The 21,910-nt window shown below is 39.7% G+C and overlaps 1 protein-coding gene across 2 annotated transcripts in view; it reads left to right on the top strand.

The window, feature by feature from the left end:
* The first annotated feature begins 7,857 nt into the window (after positions 1 to 7,857).
* Positions 7,858 to 21,910, top strand: part of LOC118821389 (ubiquitin carboxyl-terminal hydrolase 22-like) — a 49,611-nt gene continuing 35,558 nt past the window's right edge. For both annotated transcript variants that reach the window (XM_036589973.1, XM_036589975.1), the window contains exon 1: positions 7,858 to 8,264. In XM_036589973.1, the coding sequence (XP_036445866.1) occupies positions 8,145 to 8,264 (120 nt within the window). In that variant the 5' untranslated portion in view covers positions 7,858 to 8,144. The remainder of the gene's footprint in view (positions 8,265 to 21,910) is intronic.

The raw sequence follows: 21,910 nt of genomic DNA, 5'->3' as shown, positions 1-21,910 counted from the left end.
GTAAGTGTAAGTATGGATGCCTTTGTAATATGTATATTGCAGAACGTATTTTAGGACATTTCTGCTTAGTTGGTAGTAATATATTAAGTACACTACAGAGTAAACATACCGAATGTGACATATACACCCACTGGCCAATTTATTACTTTGAATCTGCACTAATTGTCCATTTCATCAGGTCTACTTACCACATAGGTTGCATTTCAAAAGCTAGGGTGTGATCCAAGTGGGCTGACATTGAAGGCTGACAATTTTCCAGAGTGTCTTTCATGGTCTACTCTCACCCATAATCCTTTGCTCAGACATCTAAACCAAAGAAGGTTCATGACAGATGAAACAAACTACAGTAAAATATACAGCACAATTTTCAGTACACTATTTCTTTAGTTGTGTATCTGTTTAAGACTAAGGGTTTTAAAAGCGTTCAGTGAGGATAGCATTTGCAGGATAGTATTTCATTACAAACACGTTCATGTTTTGCTTGCCATGCTACGTCAGTCACATCAGTGTTTTTGATAGACTATTCTGTTTGTATTATGTAATACAAATCAGAGTCTGCCATTCATGCTTTATTGATGTCTTTATTATGTCAGCATCTACTGCTTCTCGAACATGCAGTCTGTAATCAGTTATCTCTCTTTCTCGCTCAGAACCAGCTCCAGGATCAGTGTGGCTTTAAACCGGTGCAGTCTACAGAAACTGCCCTTATAGCAGTGACTGAGAAGATCTTCTAAACTGTCATAGGTCACACTTGACCTTTCTGCAGCCTTAAATATGGTCAACTACAAGAATCTCCTCTCTGTCCTCACTAATTTTGAAATTACTACATCTGAATGAAAGTGGTTCGAGTCCTATTTTGAAGGGAGAGGATCAAAATCCTCTCCATGTAGGCTCTTTGCCGGAGTCCAACAAGGCTTGGTGCTGGGTCCTCTTCTCTTTTCACTTTACACTTGCTATATTGGTGATGTAATGGCTCCTTTCACCATTGTTTTGCTAATGACACCCAACTAATCCTTTTCTTCCCACCTTCTGACACTCAGCCACATCTCGGTGTGTCTGGATGACATTTCCTAATGGATGGTGGTTCACCACCTGAAGCTGAATACAGTTTGTCCCTGGGACTACAGGTTCTTACCATGATCTTGCCATATTATTTGAGAACTCCTTGGTCATTCCATCTGAAGATGCAAGAAGCCTTGGTGTGATTTAAGATCAGTTATCATCATCAGTTATCATTATCTCATTTTGCAAACATGACTCAGCCATGCAGGTTTTTCATCTACAGCATCTGGACAATTTGACTCTTTCTATTCAGGGTGCTTGTTCAGCCTCTTATCATTTTGCAACTCACTCCTGGCTGGTCTTCCTTTGCGGTTCATCAGGCCCTTGCTCGTGATCTAGAATGTAGCAGCATGGCTGCCTGCTGCTGTAGCTGCCTGCATCAGATTTAAAACCCTGATGCTTGCCTACAAAGCCAAGAATGAACCAGCCTCTCCCTACCTGATGACAATTGTCAAAGCTCAACACAGTCTACATGTCTACAGAGCAGGACACCACAGGATTACCAATACTGGACAGTTTAAGACTGAAAAATGTAGCCTGGTCTGATGAATCTCAAATTCTACTAAGGAACAAAGAGGGTATGGTCAGAATTTGGTGCCAAGAGCTTGAATCCATGGACTCATGTGAACCTGCCTTGTGTCAACAGTCCAGGCTGGTGGAGGTGGTGTAATGTGTGGGGAATGTGTGTTATCTTGGCTCACTTTGGGCCTGTTAATATCAATCAACCATCGCTTGAATGCCACACCCTTCTTGAGTTTTATTGCTGACCACATGCATCCCTTAGTGGCCATATTTTACTCATCAACAAATGGCTACTTCCAGCATGGTAATGCACCAGGTCACAGAGCAAAAATCATCTTCAACTGATTTCATGAGCATGACAACAAGTTCAGTGTTTTTCAGAGGCCTTTCCAGTCTCCGAATTTGAATCCAGTAGAACACCCTTGGGATGCAGTAGAGCTTTATAGCATGAAAGTCCACCTGAAAAATCTGATGCAATTTATTGTCACAATAGAAATGTTTCCAATATTTTGGGGAATCCATGCCATAAAGAACTGAGGCTGATTTGAGAGCAAATGGAGGCCCTACACAGTATTACTATAGTGTTCTTAATAAAGGGCTTAGTGAAAGTCACAAGGAGTATGGCTGTTTCAAAAAAGGATGCTTTTTAATTGATTTTTTAAAGTGTTCAGTTCTAGATTAATTATATTACCTCAAAAGTAAAATGGCAGTAAGATCCTAGCAAATGTGAACTGAAGTAGAGTTCTATGCAAATGTCAGAGACCACCCTTCATTTATTTAATTTAAGCTCAAACAGCCCATACAAGTTATTCAATTTTAGAGAGATATTTCTGAAGAAATTAGATGTAAAAGAATCCACCTGCATATGGAAAGAGAAAGTAAAAAACAGGAATTTCCAAAACTGGAGTTTTGAAAAAAAAGGGCCAAAAAAAAAAACAAAACAAAACAAAAAAAAAAACTGTCAACATTAGACAAACAGTACTTCAAGCTTTCATCTTTTAGGGAAAGAAGAAAATCAAGCTCCACATTTGCTTCAGGTATGAAAAACCTACAGGTGTTTTTGTCCATCCTTATCTGCTGAAAATAATGGAAGCTGTTATTAAGGTAAAGAGTGGACACACTAATACTAGGAAAAAAAGATATATTTAGTTGTTAATGCTTTGTACATATGCAAATATATGTTTTCTGATTTTAAAATTCAAGAAACATGATTCATTATACAACAGAAAGGTTCTGTAAAACTACCACTGTATGCGAAAGTTTGGACGCCCCTGGTCAAATGACGTTTTGTTGATTTTCTAAGAGAAAATAGGTTAACACATCCTCTACACAGAACACACTTCTGCACATTTAAATGCACAGTTACTGTTTACTTACTGGAAATGTGAAAATGTGTCCTGTGCAAAAGTTATGGCACCTTTCATATTTTATTTTTTATTTATTGTCTTATTTTAGTTTGTTCTCTATAGAGGATGTGCTATTTTGGATATTATTTTCACCTGACCAGGGGTGCCCAAACCCTCGCAAATAACAGTAGTTCTATAGAACCTTTAAGTTGTATAACGAACCATGTTTCTTGAATTTAAAAGAAACTATTTTGCCTTATTAACTTTCAACTAAAACAGCTTTTCCTTCTTTATTTGTATGAATACATTTATCTGCTAACCGATTCCATCAGAGGGTAAAAAAGAAAGTAGAGAGATAAAACTGGTGGATTAATTGGAGCACTGACCCCTTGAATTTTCATCAGCCTTGTACCACTCTGAGCATTTAGAATCTTACACTTCACTGAAAAAAGAAACAAATGTCTCCCTCTAGTGTTCACCTGGCAGTAACTGTTTTTTGAAAAAGGTAGCCTTAATATGTCATGTTTCTCTGCACATTTTGTCAGGTCCCTTTCACCCTGTTCCTTGATGATCAGGACCCCCACAGAGCAAATATTATTTGGGTGGTGGATCCAAATAATATGAACTATATGAACCATAGTCTGTAACTGTAGAACTGCAAAGTGCACATATGTGATAAGTGGAGCTGATAAAATGGACAATGAGTGTAGAAACAAGAAGGTGGGTTTAATGCTATGGCTGATCAGTGTATAATGTAATATGCTGTCATATTAGTCACATCACCTGTGTTTGTGTGTCTTTTTGTTTGGACATCTATTTATACCACAAGGGGGAAAATAAATAAAATAAAACAAAATAAAGTAAATAAGACAAAAAATGTCTCTTTAGGTTAACACGGCACCAATGAGAGGGGAATTGTTTTTATATTTTTAAAAGATGTCAAAGTCATTCAGAGTGGTTTGATGTAAACTGGTTCACTGTAGAGAAACTTAGCAATTTTCTTTACCGTGGTGGTGACAGAAATCAGGGTTTGAATTGTCAAATTTTATTTTTGAAACTATTTTATTTCTCTGCAAAGTAACTAGTGAACTATATGTGTCCTCTGAGTTTTTCTATGTTATATTGATGATGGTAAAAATGTTTTTTGGAGGTACTACTTTGCCTTACAACTCCATGCATGTACCTCTCCACCATAAATGTGTTTCCGAGGGGGATTTTACAGAAGTGATATGGACTTGATAGCTTTTCTGCCTATATTTTTAACCATCTTCATCTTTAGCCTCCTCTTTCACCCAAAAAAGGCAGAGTAAACTGCATGTTCACCACTGAGGAACATGCAGTATTTACAAACTCCCTAGTGTTAAATTCAGAGGCAGAATCAGTACAGTTGCTTTCTATAGCCATGGACAATGTAGAAAAAACTGTTATGGAACCTGTTGCATAGTCAAATCTATTTTAACATCCATGTCACTCTCAACTTTGTTCAGCAACAGTCTAGATTTGTCCAAGGAACCAGAGATTGGCTGCCTCTCTTTTGGTTAAGCAGCTAATTTCCAAAGTGCATCTTATCAGAAGAAACCATCACTGATGTACCAAGCCAAGAAGCCACAGTGTTGTTCCAAACAGGTGCTGCACTTGACAAGAACAGCACTCTTAAAAATAAAGGTACTTAAAGGGTTCTTTGGAGCAATGCCACAGAACAAAATCTTTCAAATCCAGACCATAAATCCAATTTTTGGTTCTGCCTTTTGTAATTATTAGTAGTTAAAGAAACTGTTGTAAGCGATTGCTATCTATGTCATACATTTCCATAATTACAAAATCTAGGATCAGAAAACTAGACTCAAGGTCTGGATTTGAAGGCCTTTGCCACAGAAGAATCACTTTTGGTTCCCCATGGAACCTTTAAATGTACAATCTCTTATCACTGAGAATAATTTAGGTGTTTTTCCCTGTAAAAATACAGAAACCTAGTTATTCAAAACATACGTATAACAGAAACCAATTGGATTTTACTAAGTATAGGAAAATGTGTGTCTAAATTATTGTCTGTGGTCAAGGATTGATTACTGACTGGGCCTTTTGGGCCAGTGCCCGGGGTCTCTAACTGCCAAAAGGCCTTGGAGGTCATGAGACCCATGGTGTCTCAAATGCCTAGGACAGTCCACTGCAGATGTAAACATTAGATGGATGAATAGCTTTTGAATATGTCAAAATGACTAAATCAATACAATAAATGTTTTTGTTTTTTTAACGCTTATCGACTCATGGGATCTTGTTATTGCCATTTAAATGGGTGCTACTTTTTAGCCCCCCATGTGTGTAAGACTACTTTTATTTATGTGTTATTAAAATTTTGGCTTGAAAGAAAAAGACAAAACAAGAAGAAGAAGGATAAGACAAATTGGATACAAAGGGCATCTAATACAGCACTAGCAGTTTATCTAACTTTAAATACTTATGTCTGAATATTTGGCTGTGCCAGGCCACCTAAACCTAGAGGTGGACAAAATGATGTTATTTTATCGTTATTGTTATAAAATTGTTATTGTGATGACCAGTATGCTTTTCTAAGCATATTGTGGATATCATCAGTACTTAAAGAACCTATATTGTACATTATTCTGATGTTGTATTTTTCCATTGAGATCTATTTTGGCGTGTGTTTATGAACCAAAAACAGTCTCAATTCAAACTGTCATCATAAAAATGAACTTAATTTCCAGATATAGACTGGGCCGTGAACGGTACATTTTGAAACTTTAACAATGTTTACACACTATGTCAAATTCTTATATTTCATAAAAGTCCATAACAATAACTAATTGGATTTAGTGCAGTACAGCATGTGAATAAGAATCATTGTGGCCAAGGTGAGTTTTTGATAGCAGTTTTTTTTTTAATATGACTTTTTTTATATATTAAAATATTGTGATACTTATTATGTATCATGTCTTAATACTTAAAATGTATTGTCACACAATATTTTTGTAATATCATTCATCCCCACCTAAACCTCTGTAAGACACATCATAGGAAAAATAAAGGGGAAAAAGGAAAATATAGAGATGTGTCCAGATGTGATTCAAACACCCAGGTATGTGAAATCTACCATGGTGGAGATTGTAGTAATATCTAGGCCCAAAGTTATTGGGGAACATGGCACACACAGGGCTAGATTTGATCCAGCTTGGTCTATTGATGTCAAGACAAGCAGGAATAGAATAAGAGCCATATGAGAGAAAGAGAACGTGATGATCATGAGATGATACGAGATGATGAGGTGTTCAGAGCTATAATTACTGGTGTGGTTCAGGCTATCACAGAATGATGGATCCAAAGGTTTCGAACTCAGGATATATAATAACGTAAGGGGGGCCCCATTACGAAGGACATTTTGGGCAGATAAAAATATTTTGTGCCAGTGGCTCTCAATCCAATCCTGCTGCACTGCACTCAATGTTTTCCTTGTCTGATACAACTGTTTCAGTCCTGAAAGGGCTTGATAATGAGCTGATGAAATAATGCAGGTCTGTTCGAGGAGAAAACATTATATCATACAGTAAGAATCCCAGAGGCCCGGGACTGAGAAACACTAGTTATAGTTAATTAAATAGTATAATAAATAGTATGGTATAATTAAAACTGGGCCAAAGGCAAAGCTTTGCAAAACCAATCAAAGGAGATCCAATTCAAGTGCTTTCATCCAGTGAGAAAACTGCCCTCCTCTGTGGGATGCAAATTATTTATTAAAAGAAGGAACTAGATTATTAACTGAACTTTAGATAAGGCTTGGTGGCTCACTTGCACTGATGTGGATTCTCTAATGTGTCTTTTGGGAAAAGAAAAAACAAAACAAAGTAAGACAAAACAAAAAAAAAAAATAATAAAAAATAGCACTGAACTACTGAAACTAGTAGAGGCTCGAATGTAGGGCTGGGTAATATGACAATATTGACTGTAATTGTGATTAATTACATCACAATGTTTCACAATATGCTTTTCTGAGCATACCGTGGATATCATCAGTAATTAAAAAAAAAACACTTCCTGAATTCATGTTTGATTGCGAAGAGAGCATAATTAGTGCAGTTTTTGTTGGATTGAATGTAGCTCATGTAAAATATTTAAAATAAAGCATTGTATTCATAGTTTTTGATAGCATTTGCTAAACATGGCACTACTTTTTAGTAGTTTTACTACTAAGTTTAACTGACCTAGTTTAGTTTTTTTCCAATGTATCAGATGCCAAATATATATATATATATATATATATATATATATATATATATTGTAACACATTGTATATTGTGATATGTACTTAAAGTATCGTGATATTACATTTGTGTTGCATATCGCCCACCTCTGCTTAAATGCTCATGAAGAATGAGTGTTTCTATAGTATGTTGTCTTACATGGGCTATGTAAATAAGGTGAAATTTAGACTGCCAGATTGGCTATTTTATAATGCAAAATTAACAATTAATTAATATTTAAATAATCCAATAATAATACAAAACAGCTTACAAAGTGCATGTTAATTCCACACTGTGGAATTATTACTATAATAATAATAATAATAATAATAATAATAATAAACCATTTATGGAAATATAAAAATGTCTGAGCCTGTTCCTGTTTCCTTTTTTTATGAATCTGTGATTTTGAGAGAGTAAAAAATCTCATCTGATTGGCGACATTTGACCGGTAAGGCTGCCCACTCGCTAGAAAAAGGCATTTCTCTCGACCAATCATGTTTCTACTGTAACTCGCATGGGCGTGGCATCAAAGGGAAATAGTATAGTCGCCAGTCAATCGCCTACGAAACCCATCTGTGTCAGCCAATCAGAAGGCGCGGTGGGCGGGCGCAGCAGAGCTCATGGTGTGCTCTTCAAATCCGTATTGCCGACCATAAAAAAAAATCTGTTGAGTGTAAGTGGAAGTACTGGAACTAGCAAATGTTAAGGCTAACGCGCGACAGGGACAGCCAGAAACGGGAGCGTGTATATACTAGCTAATGGAATAAAAGTACAGAAAACGAGGAGCACTTTGAGTAAGCAGATGCCCGGTTTTCGTCCTGGACCTCTGAGTAGTTGTTGCGTTTTCATTCCGAAACCACTCTGGACAGCTAGCGTGCTAGTTTTTGGCTAGTAATTCTTGTCGGACACGTTTCCTCACTTGAAACCACAAAAAACCCTGCATGTCGTTTCTGTCATGTGTCCGGCCGGGTGCTCCCATGTGAACGGTTTTAAAGTGGACAATTGGAAGCAAAACCTACGAGTCATATATCAATGCTTTGTGTGGAGCGGGACTGCTGAAACCAGGAGACGTAAGGTAAAAAAAAAGAAGAAGAAGAAACAAAGCACAGAATATGACATGGCTACGCTAGCTGAGTTAAAGTGAAATTGAATAATGTTAATTGAGCATAACCTTAACTGTGGTGCATAACTACGACGCCCCGCACAGAGTTGGAAGCACATCAGCCACACAAACCAGGTTACATGCAGTCAACTGTTAGCTAAGTTCTGTCTCGTCGCAGGCTCGGCTAGCTGTAGAGCTGTAGAGCCCCCCAAAACAGCCTCTGCATCCTTGGGAAACAGCGGCTCAGTGAACTGCAAGGGTGTGTGTATCTGGAGGGAGGGATGCTTGCATTGCATATCGCATAGCCAGCTGCTAGCATGCTAGCCTTCTCTGTGGTCCAGTCAGTGCGTGGAGAAAGCGATGCGATACGACATGTGCTGATGGTGTGCTGGTTAAAACACGTTGGGGATATCGCAGCAGTTCGCTTAAGGTGGTCCCATTTCACACAACTAGCGTCAGTTCTCTGTCAGGAGTTATTAATGGTCGAAGTTTTGTCCAGCTAACTGGGCGTGTTGAGGTAGACTGGAACAACACCCACTGCGTGGATGGATAGGAGACTTCATGTTGCTGGCTATAGCTAGCATGCAGCTCAGAGATCACTGTTGCTTTCCACGACGAGTTAACTAGTTCGCGTATTTGTAGAGGAGGATTGCAGGTTTAAACGTCTTTTGACTCCTCATGTTGCTCGCATGTGCATCTACTTGGCGCATTCATGTCCTCTCAGGTCCTTCCAGCATAGCGTCCATCAGGACACATCATATCAGTCCCTGTCACTCCCGTATCATTGCTTTGCTCTACAGGAGATGGAAATGCTTTGCTGTTAAATCGTGTACACTCTTTCTCTCTCCTTCTTCCATTGAGTATGAATGAGGACAGAGGCTGCACACGCTTTACTTTGTTCCACCATCTGGGCTCAGGCCACCCCACACCCCACCTCAGCAGTATGACACAATCGTGGTTAGCTGGCTCTCGCCCCTACCACTTCTTTAGAGGTCCCAAATGCTGCTTTGACATCTGTCAGGCAGTTTGAGTCCTTGTTCCAGTGTTTTAGACAACACTTGCCTTTGCTCTGCACCAGCACCCTGTTTCAGACTCCCCTCGGCCACTCTGGGTCAGCCAGCCATCACTTGTATTTCTCTGCATGTTCCTTTTTTGGAGAGTAGCTGCTGGGATGGTGATGCAGGACAACTAAAATGTAGTGCGCAGAGTATGTTTATGTCTCTATGATGACAACAGCCTGACTCTTGGAGAACACACATGCTGGCTTTGTCTGAGTTTGTTAAACCCGAGATTCAGCAAATGTTTGACACCGTGGAACACAAAAATAGGCCAATTTACAACCGACTGCACAGGTAATGTGAAATGACGAAGCCTACTTTCTCATTATCGTGCTGATAACAGTGGCAGACGTTGACTCATGAAAGAGAGAGCGTTTCGTCTGAACTTGCAAGGCCTCACAGTCCTGTGCCCTGTAATATGGCACTGCGGATTCTCAGCTCGGATATAATTGACAGCTAACACGCTTCACAAACACTCAGGAGTAGTTCTAAACCTAAGATGCTAATCATTTTGTGTATGCTTGCTTTTTAGTCCTTTCTCTGCACCAGAATAGGGGCCTGTTAACCACCTTAATCAGAAGAAGCCAGTGTGGTCTCATTGATGGCAATCGGGCCATGTGTGCTTTGGCACCAGCTAGCTAAATCCGAGGACACAGTGAGCTCCTCTCTGTCTGCTCGTATTGTGCTGCCCATTACAGGAATTGAGGTCCACATTCACATGGCCCTTCTGTTCCTGGGCCCTTGTTCTGCAAGTTCTGCCACGCTCGACCAAACGCGCATCATCGACTCCCACGTTGCCGCTGTGCAAACTAGCCAAAGTACTGAGGGCTGGGATGACGCGTCAGTCTTGGATGCGAGCTTTGTGTGCAGGCTTCTTTCTCTCCAAGGTCAGTGCTGTAAGGCTTCTCTGAAGTGAATGGGACTTGCTTTTGGCATTTGCAGCATACATGGCTGCTTGGCTTATTTGCTGTGCCTGTTGTTGTTAAGGTGAATTGAATGGCTCTTGATTATTTAATAACCCCCAGGCGGAGACCTCGCCAGAGATAATTTCCCATTTTCGGCATGTCATGTAAGGATGGGGTGAGTCACTGTTTAATGCTGCTGTCCACCACTCAGCTCCGAATGAGCTAGGTAGGCCACTTGGTGAAAGCTCACAAACTAGATATGTCTGCCCCCGAATAAACGGGGAATTTCCTTCACAATACCAGTGCACACGGTTTCAATAAACCTCCTAAGTGCGTGTATATGTATGTGTGTGTTTTAAGATACCAAGGAGGACAGGGTGTCCTGACATGACCCTTGTGTTTAGGAACACAAGACATTTGCAAACCATCGCCCTTGAATGGTGTGTGGTGTAATGACTTCAGTACAGTCCAGAGGAGGATGAGTTCAAAAAATGTTAAGCGTGTAGCTAGGTAGGGCTGAGTGATTTGGGAACACTATATAATTTAGATTTTTCTGACCACCATTGCAGTTTAAATTGTGATTAATGTTTTTGCCAAGAAGACCAGCAGTTCACTTTATCTGGCTTGAGGCTTTAACACTGAATGTAGTTTGCCAGGCTGCTAGTCATTTGTGTTTGTCTTGTCATGTACACAGTACATTGTTTCTGAGTGATGTAACTCAATTACAGGCAGTTCACAACCTCAAAGTGTTAATAGGTTAAATTAAGATTTAAAATTTGGAAACACATTGTTATAGGTTATAGTTAAAATTTCAGCTCTTGTGATTTGAAAATTGCACTTGAAGTTGAAATTTTGATCTAAAAATGATTAATTGTCCAGCACTATAGCTAGAGATGCAAATTTTGGTAAATGCTTTTGACTGTTGACCTTACTAAGTCGTGGCCACACGTTATTTTTATTTATTGGGGATGTCACCAGCAGGGCTCAGTATAGTTTTGGTTCTGGCATGTATTTGGCTGAGCCACATTCTGAGCTGTTGTAAAATACTTATATGGACACTTATGAGTGCACACATCAACCAAATGCTGTAAAAATGAAAATTCTTCCTTTTATGAACTGGGGGAAGTAGTACTGATAGGTGGGGACAAGCATGATCGTGTATATGGAGTAAAAGGCTTGAAACTGTATTAAACATACCCTATGCAAGAACCCTGTTATTTTTAAACCAAGGGGCTGACATCTATAGTATGTTCATGATTATATGACCACAAACTAAAAATGTTGAAAGGAACAGTGATTGGCTACTGAAAGTAGTTACTACTCCGTATTAGCCCCCGCATTAAACAATGAACATAAATGCTATGACTGAAGCTAGCTTTGCCTCTGTGTATCTCAGTAGCTTTTGAAAGTTGTTGCCATTCACCACATGGAAATCAAAAAAAATATATGAATAAATTAATGTTGTATAAATGATCATGTTCAGCTGAACTAGCTGAACACTAAATTTTATGGATTGTCCATTAATTTGGCTTTCATTTTATTTTTTTTTTACAATCAGGAGTGGTGATATGATAAGCATAGGAGATTCACCTGTTTCTCATGGCTCTAATTACACTTTTTAGATATGATTGGTCTTTTATTGACAGTCTGTGAATATCTTTCATATTGTTAAGTACACATCATGGTGCATGAAAATCCATATAAAACACACAGCACCCTGAGGACACCAGCTTTTTTAAAGCAGCCGTTTCCTGAGTAGGTAGGAAATTTAATTAGTCTGTTTAATGACACACATATTAGGGATGTATGATGATATCATATTGAGTCATATTGCTATCAGCAGATAATTGCAAAAAAATGCAATTGTTTTTGTTGTGCAGAGCTACTCTGCTGAAATGTCTGCCTTTATAACCCTATAATAGATGCACAGTTTCTAAATTTGGTAAATATGTATCGGCATCAGTAGACATACGTTCTCGTGTCTCCAAATAGTGGTATAAGATATGGTGGTAAGGGCCTTGCAAAAGACTGTACTTAATGCACAGATGGCAGTGATACGTCTGCTTTTTGTGCAGTAGCAATAACAGAATTTGGGCACCAGTAGTTCTGAGTGGCATTTGTTTTCCTTATCCTGCCTCATTTGGTATGGTTTCCAGTGATTGTAGATGATGGCTCTAATGGTGTATGGCTGTTATTCTGGTCTTCAGCTCTATTGCAGGTGTCTGTGCTGTGCCTCAGGGCTGCGATCCGGGATGCAGTTTGTTAAACAGCTGTTGGACACCTGTTGGAGACGATGGTTGATTTGCTGCAGATTTTGACTGGTTTTCTCAAATGGGAAATGGATTAAAGGGGCAGGATGAGCAGCAGCAGTCACTGTGACTGCATTGCCGCTCTCCGTGCAGGTGCATGCTTTGGCTGGCATACTAAAAAGGGGCACATATCCAGGAGGAGCAGAGGTTAACATTTCCTCTCGGAAATCATGAGTCTACCAGCAGATAGCCATGATTTGCAGGTGACAGGACTTGTTGCACCACAAAGCAGGAATCAGCCTTGCCTGTTGGCAAGGGGATTACATGTTCAAAGGTATGCTTTTTTAGCTGTCAAATCTCAGCTTAGGATTTGATTTGCTTTTTGTTTTTTTGTGTTAAAATGTCTTGGTTCTACAGAGATCTTATGACATACTCAGTCCTACCAGTACCTGCGCATTTTGCGAAGGAGAGCCGCATTGACTTCACTGTTCACTGCTACAACTCATCATTGAAAAAATACACCAAACGCACAGTATTTTATTTCTATTATAAAAATTATAGAAAAATGAGCCAGTCAGGATATCAATCTGGAATGATTGACAATTGCGTAGTCGATTTTAACTGTGATCTGGCAACCCTGGGTCCCCCTCCCCCCTCCTTCCATTAGCAGTCCTGTGGCCGATGCACTGCACTTTTTTTACCCTTACATCAAGTACTGCAGTTACTGCATTAGGGCTGCAACTAACAACTATTTTCGTAATTGATTAGTGGGCCCCTGTGACTACACTGATTAGCTGGGAACCAAAACCCGACAAATGTTAGTCTAACAAAGATGTTTCATTCAACAAATTAAAAATACAACGATTATTCTTTTTTTATGAAAATTATGTAAAACACCTACCCTATATTCTTATTCATATTTTCTGAAAACCCTAACCCTTGGTTTAAGGGCGCAGCAACAGGGAAACCTTTATTTTTGAAAAGTGCAGAAACAACCGTACAAGGCTAAGATGCACAAATACAACGCAACTGGCAACTAAAGCCTGCATTAGTTTGTTTGTGAGACAAATTCCCACGTGATTGAAAGACTGAGAGTTCTATCATCATAGTCATAATTGACATAGATAGGAGCCAGCAGCTCAAAAACAACCCTCTAAAAGCGCTAAAAGTTTAAATAAAGAATAATGACGCACGGTCAGTTAGGTTAATAGGTTAATATATATATATTGCGTAATTTATTATAATGGTACTAATCATAATTTAATGGAAAAAAAAAACATGCAGCGTCTCATTTGGCTGTTTGTGACAGTCATTTATATGCTAAGAGCATGTGTATTGACTAAAATGTGCATGTGTGTTGATGGAAACCTTCCTCTTGTGGCCTTGGAAAGTTTAGAAACTGTAGGAACAGGAGTAAATGTGTTCCAGGCTCTTTGTGATTGCACCCAGAGGTGGGTGTTCTCAGATTAACATTATCGTTGTGCCACTGAATAGACTCTCTGTGTCTGCTCAGTGAGGGCTATATTTTCTACCTTAGTGCACTGCTAAAAATCAATAGATAGAAGGGCCTTTTTATTCTGAATATTCTCTAAATATGGCCTCTACCTCCCAACCAAGAAATAATAATAATAATCATGTTAATAATACGTTTTGTGTTGATTTGTACTTGGTTTGACTCTGAAATGACCTTTCTTCGGTTTTTGCTTTCGTGTCTGTTATGTGGACTCAAAGCACTGCTCTTGTTTATTTGATCGTGCACTTGTGTGTTTATATGTGTCACCTTTGACGCCTGGAAGGTATCTTTGACCCCAGAGTCTAATAGCTTTGTTTACTGCTTTTGATTCTACTTTTGTTTCACCCATATTAGAGAAGAGAGGCCTATCAGAAGTGTGTGGCAGACAGCAAATATCATTGGGTATGCCACATGTTATTGTCCAAATCAAATGTAGTCTTGAGTAGGGATGTGCATTCTGACTAAACTGGTCAACTGTGGTGACCGAAAAAAAAAAAGCCAAATAATGGTACTTTGGCCAAACTTATTGTAGAACTGAGGCTAGGACTGGTGTTAAAAAGCAAATAAAATCAGTAGCTTAAAAATTTTGCGGCAAATAGATGAATACATTTGAAAACAATTTATTATGAAAAAATTGTTTTCTTCAGATGTGAGCTAAAATTACAACTTACTGTACAACGCTGGATGCTTATGAGGACTCATGATCTCCTCCTCAGGGGATGATATGGCAACATGTTAATTTGTCAGAGAAATATTTTCTGGATCTAGCTAATATCAACCAGACTAGTCTGTCATTTCCTTTACAGCGCATCTTTGGCAACATGCTTACACATAGGCACTAGGGCTGGGCGATAAAACGATAATGATAATTATCGCGATGTATCGCTCTATCGAGGAAAAGTTATGACATGTTCGATAAATGTTCGATATAATACACCATTCTCACACTCCCACGTTCTAGCGAAAGCCTTGGTGGCGTTTTCTCCTGCAAGGAAAGCGACACTACTCTGCTGTCCCCAGGAGAGGGCGCACTTCTGAGTTTTTCGACATGATTTAGAGAGGGAGGGGCGACAAGTAAAATGAGTCTTTAGCAACGGCTGAAACGCGGAGTTATACGTTCCCTGTTGGAGTGGAGCGACCGGCGATCTGCTCTCCTGTGACCGAGTGTGAGTGACGAGATAAGTGGCGTAACTGTATTGCCCTACGGTGAACTCACCTCTTTCCGTGCATCCTAACAACTTTAGCGGTGTTAAATCACGTCTGCAGCGCCGTGTTACAGCACCAGACCTTCATATTTTAGTATGAGTGCATTCTTGAGCAACGAAAGTGAAAGAAAGAAGTGGGTTAATGCGAGTTACAGCCCCGATTTAAACAAAAGTAAACTGAGGAAGCTGTGAGGCATTGGAGAGCGGGAGAGCGCTATCTTTCCAGGCTAGCTGTTTTTAGCAGCTGGCTAGCTTGAAGCAGCGCTCCGTCACTCGCACAATTGATGATACTGTAGATCAAACAAGACACAAAAGCACCACTTTCAGTTTAAACGTACCTAACAGGAGGACTCCGTTTGTCTGGTGTTAGATATACAGCAGTTCACCTCTCAAACTACTATGATAGTGTAGAGAAATCCAGTCGTCGCTAGCTGGTGTTTGAATACTGTGATGTCATTTGTAACGTAGCCGAGCGCTCGTCACCAGCTAAAAATAATCTGTTTTCTTTCTTAAATTATGACTATTACAAAAATAGCCATTCTTTTCCAGCTGTTAAAAACAGCTCACCACTTTCTTCACTCTCCCATGACAGATTTGTGAAATGTTTCACTGTTTGGCGAGTGTTTGCCATGTTCCGACCATAAAGGATAGTTTAAATCAGCAATTAACCACCCAGGAGCAAAAATCAGCCTTCAAACTTGAAAGAAATAGTGATTTGACATTTATCTCGATATGTTTCGATATCGAACGATATGAATTTTGTTTATTGTGATAACATTTTTGGCCATATCACCCAGCTCTATTAGGCACTTAAATTTCTAAGTAGCAAAGTGTAATATACATACTTGCATACAAATATAATAAAGCAAGGGTGAGATTGTATACCCTGTTAAAACATAAAAGTGCAGTTTTATGAAAATGGAGACACCACTGTATCATATCAAACCAAATTGTGAATTTTGTGAATTGTTGCACTCCTATAGGTCACAGTAGACTTGAGGTTATAACAACATCTGCCTGCTGGGATGAGCTTTTATCCCTTGGACCTTTGACCTCTCTAACCTTCACTTCTGTTGCCGTTAAACCTTCTGTCCTTTTCTTTCAGAGGTATGTGTTTGCCCTGTGCAACTGTTTGTACCAACTGAGCAGTGCCTGAGAGTTGGTCCCTTTAAAGCAGATGGAGGGAAAACATAGTCTTAGAACTCTGGACACTGTTAGCAAGACTTAAGACGGTATGCTAATTATTTAACCTAGTTCGGCTAGGATAATCATCTCTGAGCTGTCTGTCCCATTTGAAGGCCAGACACACTCTTCCTTCATTTAACACATGTTGATGATTTGTCACTGCAGCAGCAGGAAATGGTGTGCTGCATCATGCTGGATTAAGCTTATAGTCATAGTGGAGGTGAATGTGCAACAATTTGAGCCAGATTTAGGGGTTTGTTAGGGGTCTCCTAATGCCCTGATGTTGTTGGTATTGATAGTGATGATTGCAAGTATGAATATAATATATTTTGTTATACCATCCAGGAATAGTCAATGTTTGTAACTGAATGACTATTATTAAACTGCACGTTACTGTTTCAAGAGATGTCACAGAGTAGATGGTGGCATTTTTGGGAAGGGGGCCACTATTGACATACCTGTTTGTTTGCTGTTGTCAGAGAATAAGATGAAGTCATATTTTAACAGCAATGAATGCCTTTAAACCATTAAGAGGGGACACAGTTTCCCCACTTATCAGTTAATTGTGCTTGAATGGATCACAGTGCTTGAATGGATCACATCCAACAATTACGCACCCCCACCCCCAGGCATTAGCTACCTTTCCAGCTTTGTTTTCAGATAAATGCTTAAAGCTAGCTGTGATTAGGAGGAAGAAACGGTATAAACATAACCTGGCTAAACTACAAAACCATTTACAAAATTTCCTTTTCTGTTCATCCTTGTGATTTCACTGTTTCTTATGTGCTCTATAGAGCTCAGCATCCAGCATCTTCCAGTTACATCAGGCAAGAGCGCAACTACAGACTGTTTGCAGCAGATGCATGGTCCTCTGTATCTTCCCTGTTCATAATTTATATTCCTGAATGGTTGGGGAAAAAAGATGTGACTGGAATATTCATGAAGGTCATGGTTATTTATGTAGTGCACTTCCTCGTTTTTATTTATTATGGCTTAGTTTTACACAATATTTGATGAGTGCCAGTGAAGATGAAACAGACTTGCTGTTGGAAGCTTGTGTAAAGCCACAGCTCTGCTGATCAGAGGAGTGTGGAGGGTGTAGTGGTGGGGGATGGGAGCATTTTGGAGCTGCGCTCGAGAAGGTTCTGAGATGATCTAATAGGGTAAATGTCATCAAAATCTTTGCCAAAAATCACTCATTAGATGCTTTTATTTTTGCTGAATTCAGGGGATGAATGCATAGTCGTATCATTTGTCAAAATGTTTGTCTGAGCTTCACTGCCTTGGTGACCTTGTTTTATTTAGACTAATTTGATCAAGCAATGCTGAAGTGGTTAACAAATTGAAAACTGGACCATTTTAGCATGATATCAAGTATTTATGATGATGATTACCCAATTAACTGTTAAATGAAAAATACATAAATCTTTCGACCAATACTTCCGGTTCAAAAGTTAATTTCCAATAAAAAATTGAAATCTGAATGGGTTTTTCATTCAACTTGAGGGCAGTTTTTGAATTCTGTGCGTGAGGGTGCAAAAGAGTAACTTGTTCCAGTAGCCCTGCCTAATGACTGCACAGCTCTGGGGTTCCTGAAGTCGACTCTTGGAGAGCTGGAGCTGACTCCTTGAATTTTAATTAGCAGCAACTAGGATATTTAGCCACATGACACAGTGCTAAGGAAAGCTACAATATACATATTCATATGCAACTATGCATATGAACTTCAAGCTAGCCCAGGTCAGGCTGTATATCTTCGTTAGCTTGGGATAATAATATGTGGTAAATGGATGTAAGTAGACCATATTATGGCTGTATCTGTTACGTTAGGCTGCATTTTTTCACTCAGTAAACCCAAAAGTCTTGAATATATAAAACTCAGTGCTGTTTGCTGTTTTAATGGGTCGTGTCCATGATTTAAACTTGGTTAACAGTTGATCACCGACAAATAACAATTGGGTATCGGTCAAAAAAATAAGTATCCCTAATATCAAGCTAACCTGCAGAACTTGCTTTCATTCCTGTAGCTAGGTTAGCATTGTTTCCCTCAACTGTGTCTTTAATGCCTTTTTATTTTCTTAGCTTCACTCCACAGTATGTAATAACATGCCATCACCACAAGCCTTTTGTCTGTCTCTCTGAGTCTTTCACTTTGAGTCTGTCTTTTGTTTATATATTTTATGCCTTCTAACTCGATCAGAATGAGTTAGCCTTGGAGCTGACAGCATCCAGGACCGAGTGGCTGTGGTCCATCTCCTCCACCTCTCTTGGCCCAGGCCCAAGTTGGAGACTTGGCCCGCCCAGGCACGCCTTGACTCCCGGGGTTGAACGCGTCTGTCAGCGCGGCGGTGGCCGGGCGCTCCAGACCAGACAAAGACCACGGGGCCCTGAGCTTGGCCTGCTGCTCCTGCCTCTCCATCGCCTGCAGGGAGACGAGCTGGCCTTTGTCTGACAGCCAGACATGCCCGATGTGATCACAGGGCCTGGCTGGAGTGCACACACAGCTGTCGTAGCTATCTGGGCTAACGTGCATCTGTCGTCGCCTAGCATTGAACGTCTGGACATTTCCTGTGGAGACTGGGAGCAAGGAAATGGCACATCCTGCAGATGCCAATTGTGACGATGGCTGCTGGGCACATATGATGTTAGCCTATGTTTCTCTGGTTCAGAAACAAAGAATTTTGGGCTGACTGTTTGAGGCAGCCATGAACTCAAATTATAGTCTCAACCCTGAGGTAAGACCTTGCTTTAGGGGGTGAACTACATTAAATATGTATGGTTGAGGTTGACGGGACAAGCTTTTGCTTTTTTGGGTCACATGTTTTATGTTTTCTTGCTGGCTGCTGATAAGTCCTTATGTAGTTTTTCATTTGTTTTTGCATTGAACTAGGCCTTACTTGCTGTAATTCAACATTGTGTTTGTGTACATTGCCAAGCTAGAGCTGTCACAATGTGTAGAGCATGTCTTATGCACACTAGTCAGACATGAGTCCTAGCTCTGCATTAGTAGATTTTTGACCCAACAAAATAGTGATTTTGTGATGTATTTATTTTTTGCGCAAAACTATATTGTTTCTTGCACATCTTAATGTAAGTATTAAGGACACTTGAAAAAGGCTTGAAAAGGCTTGATAAGTGTACATCAAGGCCACTCCACATATGGCTGATGATTAGTCATCCCCTCTGTTTTTCCCCTTTGGCTTTTGTTGGTCTTCTTCCCTTGCACAGTTGCTCTTTGACTCAGGGTGAGTCCTACACAGTGATTGATGGTGACTGATTGATGGTGACTGACACATTTAAAAAGAGGTCTTTCAGGACTGCAGAGCAGCTTGTTACAGTATGACTTGGACTCATATCCTAGATGTTTCTCAGATTCAGTATTAGACCACAATACTGTGTGTATTTTAGGGTGTGTTCTTGCATGGTAGTTTTGGTTTGATTAAAATTAACTCTGGTCGGTTAGCGCAGTTCCTTAGAACTCTTGGTGCGGTTCCTTGGAACAAGTAAGAATGGTGCAGTTTGAGTCCTTGTGTACAACAGATAAGCGGGGCAAGATCCCCTGAGGAGGAGAGTCTAGATCCTTTTCAAAACAAACTCAAAGTGTTGTTTGTTTCAGAGATGGACCGAGCAGTGTTTTTGGGGCTGGTACCAATCGCCGATCGCGTTTCAGCACGATCAGCTGTTAACCAATATTTATTGAGGGTGGGCTTGACTATTGAGGCCTATTCACACAAGTAAAATTTTTTTGGACAAAAAATGGATGCGATTTTAGCTCAGTGTGACCTTCACACCAAGTCTGAAGCATTTTTCTGTCTAAACTTTTTTGGCTTTTAAGCTCTGCAGCTAAACAGCGCATACACTGAAACATCTCATTCTACAAAAAAGACAACACTGGAGTCCCACCACCTCTTACAAGAGCTACCTGGAACTGCATAATGAGTGATTCTGCCGGTGTTACTGTAGGTCAGTGGGGATTTCAAGGCTCTGCTGCTGCTAGTTGCTCCTTTCATTGAAAAGGAGCAAATGAACTCCAGTTAAATACAGTTACTGATTGCGTACTCACCGTTATTCACAGCCTTTCAGCTCTCGTCTGCCATATATTGTCTTTAACCTGCTCTTTTTTTTAGTTTGCTTGTTGTATAAGCTTTTGTGCTCTGCTACAAGAGTTCTGCTGCCATCCTGACGCAAACACAGACTGAAGAGTCATCTCCTTTCTGCAGATTTTCTTTAGGACCTGCAGCCATCAAATTTTTGACACTGTTTTGACGTGTGTTTTGTCATCTATTCATGAGCTGAAAATTTGTAATGAGAGTACAGAGATTTGGGTTTAAAACATGACTAAAGCATGTTCAAAGGCTTTATAAATTACATGATGTACACCTGACTGAACACCTCAATTATATGTAAGCGCCAAAAGTTTCACTGTTTTATCTAAGCAGCAACCCACTCAAGGTTGTGTGTTAGTGATTTTACTCCACTTTGTGTCTTAAGAAAATTGTGGAAATGGACACCCTTTAAAAACTTCATAAAACCCAAGAGCTCAGTTAAGCCAGAGTACAGCAGGATTCAGAAGGTGGTGTGTATCATCTCAGTTATTGTTGCCAAGTGTACATGATAGAATCTGCCCAATCTCCTATGACTTTTTGTCAAAATGACTTTTGTTTACATCTTTTGGTTGAAGTCAGCTATATCATTGTTAACACTAAGCAAACCAGAACTAAAATGCAGCAAAGTCTCATTTTCCACTGAAAACCGAACTACAATTAGCCCTTTTCCCGTCTTCTTTGCTTCTGCACCAGACCTTTGGTTTGTGATATTACATATTTTCATTTGGTCTAAGTGGTATCACCCTGCAACACCTAAAAGGGCACGAAATAATACACATTATTTGGTTTGTTGATTGCTCAGAACTATGACTGGGTTAGAAACATTGTTATGATCACATTAGAGCCAATAAAACAACCATTTTTAACTTTAACTAACCTATCGCTGCATAGAAGCCAGATCTATCCCTTATATATCTATTCTTAATATAATATTTTATCCCACCCCTACTTTGTATTAAAATAGAGATGCTTAGTGACTATGTATAGTTCATTTGTTGAGTGCAGACCCAAGTACAAGCGTTCACGCCTGTCAAATGGACCGAACTAAGGAAAAAAGATTGGTCTGCACTAAACAAGGCCGCTGTGACAGCATCCATAAAGCCGTCTGTAGTGTTTTTCTGCTCTAATTGATTTTCAGCCCTTTTCTGAGTTAGGTAAGTTGTACTGGATCATGATTTTAGGTTTGAGGAGTCTGAGAGGTCAGCCTTGAGCCAGACTTGGTTCCGATTGGTGCTTCAGTCTTCTTCTGAAAAAGTGTCTGATACACTCGCTAGCAGGCTTGTGTGGGAAGCAATGTTAATGTGACCACTGAGATGTTGGAAGCAGTAATGTGTGTACGTCTATTTCCATTGGTTTGAGAGACACTCCTGAGATTGCCTAAGAGACACACCTCACCAC

The sequence above is a fragment of the Colossoma macropomum genome, unplaced genomic scaffold, assembly GCF_904425465.1.
Source record: "Colossoma macropomum unplaced genomic scaffold, Colossoma_macropomum, whole genome shotgun sequence".
Taxonomy (NCBI): Eukaryota; Metazoa; Chordata; class Actinopteri; order Characiformes; family Serrasalmidae; genus Colossoma; species Colossoma macropomum.
Note: the sequence above shows the minus strand (reverse complement) of the source record. Positions and strands in the feature narration are given on the sequence as shown.